Source organism: Dreissena polymorpha, chromosome 12 (genome assembly GCF_020536995.1).
Source record: "Dreissena polymorpha isolate Duluth1 chromosome 12, UMN_Dpol_1.0, whole genome shotgun sequence".
NCBI lineage: Eukaryota > Metazoa > Mollusca > Bivalvia > Myida > Dreissenidae > Dreissena > Dreissena polymorpha.
In genome coordinates this window covers 63,393,431-63,407,104 of record NC_068366.1, presented here as the reverse complement: position 1 = coordinate 63,407,104, position 13,674 = coordinate 63,393,431, and the positions used below count along the sequence as shown (strand labels likewise).

Genomic DNA, 13,674 nt, shown 5'->3' with positions numbered 1-13,674 from the left:
GTTTGAGTGAGTTGGTACGAGTATATAGAGATGAGATCAGGGTTTGAGGTAGCTCGTGGCTGTGTTGAGGTGTTTGATAGTGGGGTGTGGGTTTGGTCTATGTTTGTCATGGAGTGTACATACATTTGGTAGGTACTGCACCTGTGTGGAGATCATTAGATTAGAAAGGAAACACGTGAGAATTGTTTGAAAGTCTTCACTGGGTTTTGAATTTTAATTCTTAGTAATAAAAAAATCGTATTTTATTTGTTTCCTTGTTTTTGCTTCGATTTTTGTTGCTTTAAGTTGTTCATCAATCTGAATAATTTGCAAACATGTTGGTATTTGACATACAAAACAGTATAGTTTTATGTTACTCTTTGCCATTTTCTTAATGAGAATAATCACAGCAAAATTAATAACACAAATAAAATGTTGAAGGTCACAGTGGACATAAGGTTTTGCTAGCAATCAGGAGGTCACTGGTTGGATCTCCACTATTGGGAGAATTCTAGAGATCTTCACCAAGTGCTGGTTCTACCCGTGAAAAAGACATAAGTGTCTCGCAATAAGCTTTTGGCTTCAATACAATTGACCTAAAATAAATTTTTAAAAATGAGCCTCGCTTTGGAAAAACATGGCGTAATGCACGTGCTTAAAGTGTCATCGCTAATTAGCCTGTGTGAGCTTATCAGGGACAGCAATTTTTCTGCTTTTATGAAATTTTTCATTCAAAGGAAGTCTCTTCAAAACAAAAATCTGTTCTAAACAAAAAGTGTCTTCCCTGATTAGCCTGTGGGGACACGCAGATGCTTATCTTGGTAGACCTTTTACGCACATGCCTTAAGTTCTGTCTTTCAAGAGCGCTGCTCAAATGAATGAAGATTGTCTGTAGTGACACTGTGTTTCTATTGGCTGTAGTTTCACTGTGTTTCTATCAACAGACTGGAGCGTCGCATAGAGATGTTCGAGCGTGATAGGGAAGAACAGAAACAGCGGCAACAGAGGCGCCTGGAAAAACAACAGAGGGAGCAGGAGGAGCACTTCAGGAAACAGAAGGTGAAAAGATTCGGGATATATATATATAGGCTTGTCAATTATCTCTTACATGGAATGTTTGTTTTATAATGTTAGTGATTGGTTTAGATTTTAGGCTTCAGAAAAATACAGAAGTCTGCATTTGGGTATGTTGTGTCAGGAAATAAAACATTGTGAATACTGGGTGATTGTTTGAATATTTACCCATAGAAGTTACATCTGATTTAGCTATTATTTCCATTAGTTTATTGTATGGTAAGTGTTCAATCATTTTGGCAATTAGCGTTCAATCATTTTGGTAAGAGTTTTATGAGTTGGACAGAGTTCAATGAGTTGGACAGAGTTCAATCATTCTTATGTGTTGTTCCCAGGAGGCGAGGAGAACAACATCAACGAGAGATTGAGGAGAACCTGCGACAGCAGAGAGCAGAGGAGGAACGACTGAGGGAGAAGAAACGACAGGAAGAAGAGCGCAGGAAGGAAATGGTAGGCCAGCATTGTGTTGCCTTAGCATCCTGCTTGGATAACATATGGCAATCGACTCTTACAATATAGAGGCCAGAATGTCCCAGGATGATTACAAATAAACTGGCCTGTTGTAAATCCTACCTCCCTCAGTGTTGCTTGTGCTTAATATAAGTTTCATTATGTTAGCTTAGCATCAGGCTTTTGCTGTCTTTGGTAGAATATTTTTACCACTAATGTTAAAAAAATAGAGAATTGTCTGTTCTGTTGAGGCATCAGTGTCTGTGACACTTTTATAGTTATGCTATTTATATTTATTTACAAATACCTAGCATCAATAGAAATTTAGAGATTCAGTGTTACAATGTTTACTCCCATGCACAGAGTATATTAATCAAAGCACTGAAGGCACTTAAGTTGTTCATTGTTGTCGTCCTTGAATAGCTTGTGCGCATTGCACAGGCTAATCAGTGTGCACAGGCTAATTCTATTATCCCCACGCTTTCTGAAAAGCGTGGGGATATTGTGGTTATCTCCGCCGTCTGTCTGTCTGTCCGTCCGTCCTGGCCACTATCTCCTCCTACACTATAAGCACTAGAACCTTGAAACTTGCACACATGGTAGCTATGAGCATATGTGCGATCCTGCACTATTTGGAATTTTGATCTGACCCCTGGGTCAAAAGTTATGGGGGTTGGGGGTGGGGCCGGGTCAGAGATTTTCACTCATTTTTTTATGTTATTTTACATTAACTTCTTTATTTCTACACCAATTTACTTCAAATTGATACTGAACATCTCTTATGACAATACGGTCAATCTCAACTATGCATGGCCCCATTACCAACCCTGGGGCGCCCGCCCACATAGGCCACACCCACCCATAATTGCCTTAATTTCTTCATTTCTACACCGATTCACTTCAAATTGATACTGAACTTCTCTTATGACAATACAGTTAATCTCAGCTATGCATGGCCCCATTACCAACTCTGGGGTGCCCCGCCCACATAGGCCACACCCACCCAAAATTGCCTTTTACTATCACTTCTTCATTTCAACACCTATTCACTTGTAATTGATACTGAACTTCTCTTATGACAATACGGTCAATCTCAACTATGCATGGCCCCATTACTAACCCTGGGGCACCCCTGGGTCAAACATGCGGCGTGGGGATATGCGTCAGCCTCTGCCGCGCCATTTCTAGTTTGACATGCATTAAGCCCCGTTTTCCCTGAAAGCAGCCAATATGTACAGATTTCAATGATAAACACTAGACTGGCCAATGTCGTCTTACAAGCTGGTAAATGCTCACTGCAGTAGTAGATGCAAACGCTCCTAAGCATTCATCGTCTGCAGTGCAGACAGGCAGCGGTAATCGTTCCTAGCATAGCGAGTTACGGTTCTTAGCTTAGCTAAGGCTTCTAAGCACATACTGATTTGCAAAACATACTCTGTAAATTTAGTCGTGAGTTAACGCTCACAACTAAAAATTATAAAGTGATTGAGTTATAATATGTTCCGATCAATGCATATGCAAACTATGCATGCATGGGTATATATGATTCAACAAACAGCAAAATGAAGTGAGGTATAATGCATACATCTCTAAAACATTAAAATATACTTTATTTACATTTTTGTCAATGCCAAACATACAATATGCAATATTATTGATACATTTTCAGCTCATGGTCATTTACTCCCATGCTTCTTGATGAAACTACAAAAAGACCTGTCTAGGCTGGGTTGTATACAACTTAAACCAAGGTCAAAAAACTCCCTTATGTGTTATGATTGGTCTGTTATGATTGGTCTGTTATTAATGGCTTGTTTTTAATTGGTACTCTATGATTGGTGTGTTATGAATCGTGTTTTATAATTGCTGAGTTATGATTTGCACATTATGATTGGCGTGTTATGGTGGGTGCGTTATTATCAGTGTGTTATGATTGGTATGTTGTTATCGGTATGCTATGATTGTTTTTTATGATTGGCGGGTTGTAATTGCTATGTTATGATTGGTGTGTCCTGATTGGTCTGTTATGATTGGTGTGTTAGTTTAATCCTATTTATTTTAGCTAGATTTTATAGAAATCCATAGGCTTATTTCAAAAGCTCTCAAGTCCATTTCCTGGCACCATATCCACTACACCACGGCAACCTTTGGTGTGTTATGATCTGTGTGTTATGATCTGTGTGTTATGATAAATGCATTATAATGGGTGTTTTCTGATTGCAGGAGAAGCAGCGCCAGCGTGAGCTGCAGGCCCAGAAGGACGCTGAGGAGGCTCGTGCTCGCGAGGAGATCCGGCGCCAGGAGCAGGAGTACCAGAGGCAACAGCGCGCAGAGCAGGAGCGGCGCAGACGTGAGGAGGAGCGCGAGATTCGGGTGCCAGACGAGCGGCGCAGGCTAGAGACCATGAACCACCAGCAGGCTATGAACCACCAGCAGCCGAACCCGTATTACCAGCAATATGAGAATCTGCCTGCCCAGGGGTCCCCCAAGGGTGCGCCACCTCAGGACCCACGGTACGGGCAACAGCCGTATGGGCAGAATGTGCCTGCGCCCTATGGGAACCGACCAGGCATGAATGAACAGTTTAATGGTGGTTATAGAGTGAATAATGGGAATCCGAATCTTAACCCGAACGTTTCTTCTCAGCTCCGCGGCAGTCAGGAGAGCATTCCAAAGAAGACAGTTTCGTTCAATACGCAAGAGCCGCCCCGGAGTCCTGTGGTCTCCCAGCCCCCACAGCAGCCCCAACCCCAGTCTTCATACCAGCCTTTCCAGCGCGCATACATGCCCCCTGCTGAGCAGCCGCGCACCAGCTACTCACCATCCTCCCAGCTCGGGCCCCAGCCTGCGCAGCCTGTGAGTGGTCAGCCGGTGAGCTCCTCCCCAGCAGTGAACAACAACAACGACGTGAAGTATCGCACACAGGAGACGACGCCTACTGTGATTGGCTCTCAGGAAGTTTACAGAGACCCGAGATCGAGAATTGAGGCCAAGTTGGCCAACAAAAATAAACAAAATACTGATCGTTTATCGTTCAGAGACAAGATGAAGTTTTTCGCTGCAGAGGCGGGTGAGAATACGCCGAAAGAGAAACCGAAGGCTTCGACCAGTCAGAGACGTATTGAATCTCAACTCTTGTATAATGGGCAGTAATTGGAATTTGGATACAAATTGTAGTGAGAGAACTTATGCACAGTGAGTTTGAAGGGTGAAATCAAGGCTGCACATTTGTGTTCAAAGGTAACATATCTGGCAGTGGATGTTAGATCAATCATGTATAAAGAACAGAACTGGAATGGACTGGTCGGAGGTACTTAGGACAGAATGTATGCAACTAGGTTGTGAGTGAAAAGCAATAGAAGAGGGCCTATAAGATGACATGTACTGGTGATTGAACTGCAGAATCTTGAAGCTATCATGGGTTCAATGTACATGTATATGCATCATAAAATGAATGCTATGTTGGGGGTAGGGGCAAGACAAAGGCATTTATTTGTGTACAGTTATGTTTTATATTTCATTACATACTTTTGATGTTATCATAGAGATGTTATCTGCAGTATGCATTCCATGCACTATTTAACTATGTGATATTTATAATGGGTTGTTTACTCTGTATTATTCCTGCTTGTTATAAATAACACCATACTTGTGTATATACATACATATATTAAATATATAAATTTTTACTTTACGAATAATTATAGATACTACATTGTAATTTCATCTTGTTTTCTGTACATATGTGACAAGCTCTTTAAATGTGTGAGTGTACGCATGCAGTTTTAATTAGTGGTTATAATTATGAAATAGATGTCCCCTCAACTGAGTTATTAACAGGGGCTAGGAAGGGATTATGCTAGGGGCCAGGTGCAATAGAAGGCATACTGGCCCAGTGTTGTCCTAAGATATGACTGATTGTTAATATTGTCTAAAGATTACTTATGTTTAAATTACCTTATCATTTATTGTAAATTCATAAAAGTAATTCTCTTGTTAGAATGAACAAGTCAATTTTCAATATAATTTTTTGATGATTTAAACTTATTCCAAAAATATACTTAGTATGCAATTAGTTGTATCTAACAATCTAACGCAGACTTATGAAAAATTCCATAAAAAGCTGTGAGTGATGTCCCTGATTAACCTGTTTGGACTGCACAAGCTTATCTCGAACAATACTTTAGGAACATGCATTAAGCCAAGTTTTACCAGAGACTGGCACACTCAGTTTGTTATTCAACATCTTTCAAGCTGTAAAGATGGTCGACATTCGAAGCTTTATATTAAGCACATTATTAAATGCACAATATTATGCCTTATTCATTTCATAAGAACATCTTCAAAACATGAACATTGTAGAAAGAAAATATTCTTTAATTTCATGTTATTTTACTAAAATGTGTTAAATTAAACCATTTTAATTAGGCTAGTGATCTAATACATCTAAATTTCAAATTTTGTCTATCATTTCAATTACTTTGTGGATTGAAATGCTAAACCCAGCAACTCTTGTATTATTCTGAAAAAAAATTAATTTATTAATATGATTTTTCTTCAATTATACTCAAGTCTGTCTTTCTTGTATGTTAAAAAACGAAATTATGTCTGTGCCTTATGGAAGCTTTGCATGGTTTAATTTGTATACCAAAAGTTCTCTTGTACCTGATTATTGTACTGTTTTAACTGAATCAGTTATCAAGCTCTGATAATCTAAGTGAAACATATCATGATATTTTTAATCGAAGTTTGATTCACTGACTGAGCAGATCACATAGATTGCTAGTTGGGGGTTGTACATGGGTTATGACATTTTGTTCTTGAAGCCAGATAACATTAAAATTATATATATCAAACATACACTTGTGTTTACTTGTTCATTGTCAAAACCCTGTTTTACCCAGAAATCTACCAGTTTTCCTTAATTGGATATACACAAAATTACTGGGTTTGCTAATACATGTCGTCTAACAGCTTATGCATTTAACATCATATTGCTTGAAAAATGAGCAGGCAAACAAATGAATCCCATTTTACGGAGACTCGATTCTATGATCTTGGTGCTTAAAAAGTTTTCTCTGCACATTTATCATCATAAGTTAAATAAATTATACAGTATAATTATTATGTATGTAAATTTTTGTCTACTACATATTTCTGTAGTGATACGTTTACAATGCAACTGTGAAATGTGTACCTTCTGAATTTATTCCAAGAGAGCGTTGTAGTAAATTTTTTATTACAAGTCGAATTGAAGAACAAACAAAAGGGCCATGATGGCATTGAAGCTCTCCCGAGTTAAGAGGTAAACCAATTGTCAAAACTTGCCCCGATGACCCAGTTTTTGTACATTCTTTTGCTAAGGTATTGTCAAAATATCTGACCAAGCTTAATCAAGATTGAATCATAAATATTACTAACAAGGTTCTTAAAAGATTTAATCTGAAAACCAAGTTGTGGACACGTGACCTTGATAGGAACTTGGTCTAGATATTGAAAAGATAACATTCTGATAAAATGTTGTCAAAATTGGAGTAATAAAGAAGGCGTCTTGAATGGTAATATTAATATACCCGCCATAGTCGGAGGGATATTGTTTTGGCGTTTTCCGGCATGCCGGCACTTTTGTGTCCGGAGCCATATCTTGGAAGTGCTTTGGCGGATTTCATTGAAACTTGGTATGAGTATATATGGATAAGAGGATGATGCAAGCCAAATGACATTGTACACCATCGAATAATAACAGAGTTATGGCCTTATGTATTTTGAAAAAAAGCTTTTTTTGTGTGTCCGGAGCCATATCTTGGAAGTGCTTTGACAGATTTCATTGAAACTTGGTATGAGTATATATATGGATAAGAAGATGATGCACATTGGGGTTGTCCATCAGTCCAGAAAACTTTGTGTCCAGAAGTATTATGGCGGGGGATATCAATTCAACGAATTTGCTCGTTTATTTTTAGATTTGACAAGTGACCTAGTTTTTTGGATGAATGTGACTAATTGAAGTTCAGTGTTTTTATTGTCAAGATAAACATTATGAACAAGTTTAATCAAGATTGCATCATATATGTGGCCTCTGCAATTATAACATGTTTTATCTAAGATTTGACCTTGTTACCTAGTTTTAAGACCCACATGGCCTGGATTCAAACTCTTCCTTAATTCTGCAAGTTCCATCACAATTGAGCCATAAATGAGGCTGGTCATGGCAACAAGTTTGTTTTTTTAAGATTTTACCAGGTGACCAAGTATATGGAAACATGTGCCCCAGATTCAATCTCGGCCTAGATATTGTCAAGATTAACATTCTGAGTTTCATCAAGACTGAGTCATACATGCAGTCACTAGAACGATTGCATGGTTTTTATAAGATTTGATTTGGTGACCAAGTTTTTGGACAAACATGACCCAGACTCGATCTTGGCCTTTACATTGTCAAGATTTGCATTCTTGTCAAGCATCATCAAAATTGGGTCATTAATGTAGACTGGAAAGTTTTAATTAGTGTTTTACAAGTTTTGACATGTTAAACTTTCTGAGCAAGTTTCATCAAGATTGGATGTTTACATTTATTGACCAATCGCATTTTGTTATTTGCTGAAATGATGTTGCAACGTCAATTGACGTCACTTTATGTAAAAAACATTTGGGATTTATTATTATGTTTGCGTAAATATTTATTTAATTTGCTCATTTAAAAGCATGTGACAAAAAAAGGTATGATACTCGTTGTCATGTCATACCATATTTTATTAAACTCGTCCAGGAAATTCGTTAGTAAGCTCGCTTACTAACAAAATTCCTGAACTCGTTTAATAAAATATGGTATGATATGACAACTCGTGCCAGATCCTATATATTAACAACAACAAATAAAGATCTACATCACAATTTATTTGTATGCTTATTTCTTATATTTAAAACATTTGCAATATGAAAACTGAAACACACAAATATTCAATCAAAAAGAAATGTCAAATAGTGAATGTCAATAAAAATGAATACTGAATGTTTATCTATGATGTAATCTTGAAGCAGAATTTGCAGATACTAAGCAAGCAAAATATTTCATACAAGTATCCGATTAATCACAGAATAAGGGACGGAATGTCAATAAATAACAGTATATCACAATAAATATCAATAAAACACTTCAGCAACCGACAGAGGAGAAATTTGATAAAAATAGCATATGCTCTGTGGGACAATAAATATGTACTTCCTACTACATGTACTTTCATGATTTAATAATACATTGTTTTTAGTATTAGCAATTTTTTGTATAGTTTTATAAACAATATAATGAAATTTCTTTGTATAATTTTATTTGTTTTAATTCTTGCATTCTGGAAATGCTCAAACTTTAATTTGCCTAAAATAAACCTTATTGTATATTTTATAGCAAACAACTTCCATAGAGAGTAACAGTTCCAGAGATGTCAAATATTTCTCTAATGATGATCCCACTGAGTCCCATTCCATCTCTTCCAATCTGTCCCTCTCGACCTATCTGTCCCGTATCATCCTGTCAAGTCTATTCTGGCAACAAATCCCTCGCCCAACTCCTCATCAGCAAAGTCGTCATCAAGGGTCGCGTCGTTTTGCCGCAGTAGTTTGGGTCGCTCCATCTGGGGCCCGAGGGGGTCTGAGTACGAGGGATCCACTTCCTGTTTGCGAGGCCTGTACACATCCTCGTCTGCCTCATCAAGGTTTGGTCTGCGGCGCTGCCCAGGAGCACCTGCTGCACCCCCTCGCTTGCCCGCGGGTCGCATACCAGCACTGCCCTCACGGTCTGAAGGAATGAGAATATGGTCATGTCTTTTATATGGTATGGGCTTTGAGAAAACAGGGCTTAATGCATGTGCGTAAAGTATTGTCCTAGATTAGTCAGTCTGTGCAGTCAGCATAGGCAAATCAGGGACCAAACTTTCAAAATTTCATGTTTAAAGGAAATAAATCCAGTGTCGTCTCTGATTAGCCTGTGTGGACTGCACAGTTTTATCTGGGACAACACTTTATGAAATTGCTTTAAACCCTTGAAGCTTCATATAATTAAAGGATATTCACATATTTTATTAACCAATTTAACTATTAAAACAGTCTGTTAATTGTCCTACTGCTGGATAACATACCAAAACGAATCTGACATTAAATACTTCATGCAGTTCCTCAACAAAATGTATCATTTAAACATGAAGTAAGCAAACATTAAAATTATATATTTTTTTTTTAATGTTTAAATCATTTATAGTGTACCTAAAGGAATAAATTGAAGAAAAAAAATGAAATTTTCAAATAGTATCCCAACTGATTACAAGTATGACTGAAGAAACCAGACATGTCTCTGACACAGATGCCGCTTGACAGATATTAAGACACAGACAGTTGTATCATGCCCCTATGTGATCTTGACCTTTTAACGAAGTATACAGGTGACACCTCTGAAGCACCATTTCCATAAAGTGGACAAATTGTGGCAAGTTATTAACAAACTGCCTGAAAGGTCACTGTAGCGTAGTGGATATGTTGTCTGCCTGGTGACTTGGAGGTCATGTGTCCAATCCCACTGTGGGAGTGTGTTTTTAGATTTTCCCAAAAGACACCAAGTACTGGTTCTACTGAGGAAACGACTCAAGAGCGTTTCAATGAGCCTTAGGCCTTCAATGAAAGCGAGCTAAAATAAATAGGTTTAAACTAAACCTGTATACACGTTCTCACCTCCCTCTGCACTCCCCTCCCTGCGCCGTCCCGAGCCCCTCCGTGAGGCGCTGTTAGTGCGCTGGTCCTTCAGCTCCTTGGCTTTCTCAGCCTTCTTCAGCTTCGTGGCGTACTCCTGGGCCTACTTCAGTCCCAGGTCAGAGCAGATACGTACCAGGAACTTCAGGCCTGAACAGTGGAAAAAGGGGCGAGATTTGAAAACACATTGGAAAAAGGGGTGAGATTTGAAGCACAGTGGGCAATGGGATGAGATTTTGTAATGACTCTTAAGTAATATTGGATGTGTTATACATTAAGAGTATTTGTGGGTGGAAATATAGAGAAAACTATGTTAGTGTCTTTGTGTACTTTACTTTATCCAACAAATTGAAGAAGGAGGTTTGCGCTGCAAGGCTTGCAGATCCTTTTAAGCCTTTTAAAGACAAGCTGGATTAATGCAAGTGCACAAAGACACGAACATATGATTTTATTTATCCTATGATATAAATAAAAAAATCTTTGGCGACAAATGACAAATGTTTGTATTTAATTGTAGCAAATTATAGTCTATGTAAAAAGACTAAATTTAACTGAATCTAATTTGTGATCCTTCCTGGTTATGCAAAGCCAAAAAGTCCTCAACATATCCATGCAAAAGCAGAGTAGTGTAACAAAATATCGCTATTTGCATGATTCAAATTTAATCAGGATTCCAAATGTTACACACACACAAAGAAAATAGAAGGTTTGCTTAAAACATAAATTTCTTGTTTAACCAAAGCAAAAGACCAAAAGAAGATTGCTGCCAATGTACATGTGAGTAGCAGTGTAAAGGCTGGTACGTATGTAAAGCACAAGTTTACATGATAACTATACTTTTTACAGCAAAATCATTTAGCTGTAAGATAAAGATTTATTGGTTGTGTTGTAAGATGTATTTGAAATGAAGTTGTGTGCACCCAATGGAACTGACAAGCCTTTATATGAAAATTTTTAACTAGAAATTGAACAACACACTTTATTTCAAAGAAAAGTAATATGTTAAGAAAGCACCAATTCCTTTTGAAATATTGGCCATCGAAGAAACAAAACAAGCCATGGAAGAGACAAGGTCCCCCTGCATTTAATGTTGTCAAAGAATCTCATGTGAATGTACTCAAAGCAACATAAAAATCACATCTTTGAAAACAGCACCTATTGCTATGCACTTTTTCAATAATAGCTAACAAAGAGACAAAGTCCACGTACATTCGACGTTGTCTGGGAACCTCCTGTGTATGTACTTGTAAGTCTCGAGGGCCTGGTTGTAGTTGCCACTTGCGTCTGTGGACAGCTGGCGATCATCAGGTGCCATTTCACCTCCTGGGGTCTGAGAATATACAACATCATTATGTAAGCTTTGTTCTGGGAAAATGGGGCTTAATGCATGTGAGTAAAAAATCCTCCCAGATAAGCACAGGATAATCAGGGAAATTCTCCATTTGTATGGAATTTTTCGTTAAAGGATGCCTTTTCTAACAGTGTAGGCAGAATTGTCGTCCCTGATTAGCCCGAGTGCACTGCACAGGCTAATCTGTGACAAACGTTACGCACATGCATTAGTCAAGTTTTCTCAGAATGCGGATTTTATTGTTGATCTAGAATACTGTCATCTTATTTCAATTTATAGGTAATTCATTAATATTTTTTTCAAGAATCAGGAAACTGGATTTTCATTTGTGAAATAAAAAATTTGGCCAAATATTCTTTTGATACTTTTATAGTGAAATATTTTTTATAAGATAGACATCATTAGTTTAAAACCTATTTATTTTAGCTCGATTGCATCAAAAGCCCTAGGCTTATATAAACGCTCTCGAGTCCGTTTCCTGGGCCTAGAACCAGTACTTGTGTCTTTGGTGGAGATCTAAAGAACGCTCCCACAGTGGAGATCGAACCCGTGACCTCCCGATCGCTAGGCCGACACCAGATCCATTACACTACTACGACCTAATTATAGTCATCATTACAGTTCAATCTGACTTAGCAGCCACCTGAGAATACATTCGCCTGTCTATAACGGCCACCTGTCTATAATGGCCGACGGCCAGTATATTTCACTCCAAAAGCCATGTTTCACCTGTGTATAGCAGTCTAGAGTCAATCATTTGAGGTTGAAAATAAAGCACTAAAATTAATCTGCATTGTTCCTATCACTTAGGCAGCTGCAATCTAACACCATAGCATGTGCGCGTGAAAAAAATCATTATTGTGGCAAAAAAAAGACATAAAATTGCAAATTTTGTAAACAAACTTTCGGTATTTATGAAAGTGGATATTTTTTAATGCAAAACCCTTGCTCAATTTCCGTGTGAGAATTTTAACACCACATGTTTATGGGAAAGTCCCAAAACCCAGAATGTCTTTGCTGGTTGTTTGAATAAAAATGCTGATTGTGTGATGTTTGCATATAAATAATTTCGTGTAAGCTTTTAATGTTTGTTTCTTTGAATGAAGACAATACTTTAATGTGGTACATTCAGTTTATAACAGCCATGTGCTATTAACACTTTTAGGACGTGACCTCAATGACACGAGACAACCGTTAATTAAAAATAAATTCCAGTTAATGTAATACCAACTGCTAATTTACTGAATTAACTAGGTGCATGAGAAAACAACAATATTATCGCTGACAAATGCATACATTTAATAATAGGTATGAATTTAAATCAAACTCAAGTTGTATTATTCAATAGAAATCACTTGTGTTATTACTTTTCTTATCTGCAATAAGCATTCATTTACATTAAACTTTGTACAATCCACTGGGTGGGGTAACGACCTAGCAATAATACCAACTGACCAACCATCTAAAGTATTCACCTGAGAACAATAATATCCTGTGTACAATGGTCACTTTGGCCATTCCCTTGACTGACCGCTGTTCTCAGGTTGGACAGTATATCAAATACCATATTGTGCTTGAAATGTTTCAATCAACAATTCAAGTTCAAATAAAGATATTGAAGTAAGTATATAAGCATTAATACACATTTATGAACACTTAGTCATACTCACTGTACAATACTAGCCCTTTCAAAGTAGTGTATGGCCTTTTCGCAGAATTTGAGTCGATATAGTACGCCCCAAGCCACTCTATCACAGGTATATGTGACGGGAAGTAACGGTACGACTGAAAACAACACAAAACAAGGTGAGTAAATTTGTCAAATTACTAATGTAATGCAGTCCACGCAGACTCATCAGTAAAAAACACTTCGGCTTTTATTGTATTTTATTCTTGTTTATAATTTTTGTCTCTTCTTAGCAAAAATCCAGTTAAGTCGGAGAGTGTCGTCCCTGATTTGCCTGTGCAGATTGCACTCTAAGCTGGGATGACACTTTACACACATGCATTTACTTAGCAAAACTCCAATCATGTAAATAATAAAAATACATGTACATGTAATTACTTTATGCAAGTGCCAA

General features: G+C 37.6%; 1 protein-coding gene and 1 long non-coding RNA gene across 2 annotated transcripts in view; one reads left to right on the top strand and one right to left on the bottom strand.

Moving 5' to 3' along the window:
• The window catches only part of LOC127852669 (afadin-like), a 90,136-nt gene extending 83,773 nt beyond the window's left edge, over positions 1–6,363 (top strand). Inside the window, exons 24-26 of the mRNA XM_052386619.1 lie at positions 924–1,094; positions 1,389–1,503; positions 3,727–6,363. Coding sequence (XP_052242579.1) covers positions 924–1,094; positions 1,389–1,503; positions 3,727–4,656 — 1,216 coding nt within the window. The 3' untranslated portion in view covers positions 4,657–6,363. The remainder of the gene's footprint in view (positions 1–923; positions 1,095–1,388; positions 1,504–3,726) is intronic.
• Positions 6,364–8,379: 2,016 nt separating this feature from the next.
• Positions 8,380–11,521, bottom strand: LOC127854230 (uncharacterized). The gene is made up of 3 exons (XR_008036977.1): positions 11,452–11,521; positions 10,225–10,392; positions 8,380–9,298 (listed from the first exon to the last, which is right to left on the bottom strand). It is a non-coding gene; the product is annotated as an uncharacterized LOC127854230 (long non-coding RNA).
• Between the last annotated feature and the right edge of the window lie 2,153 nt (positions 11,522–13,674).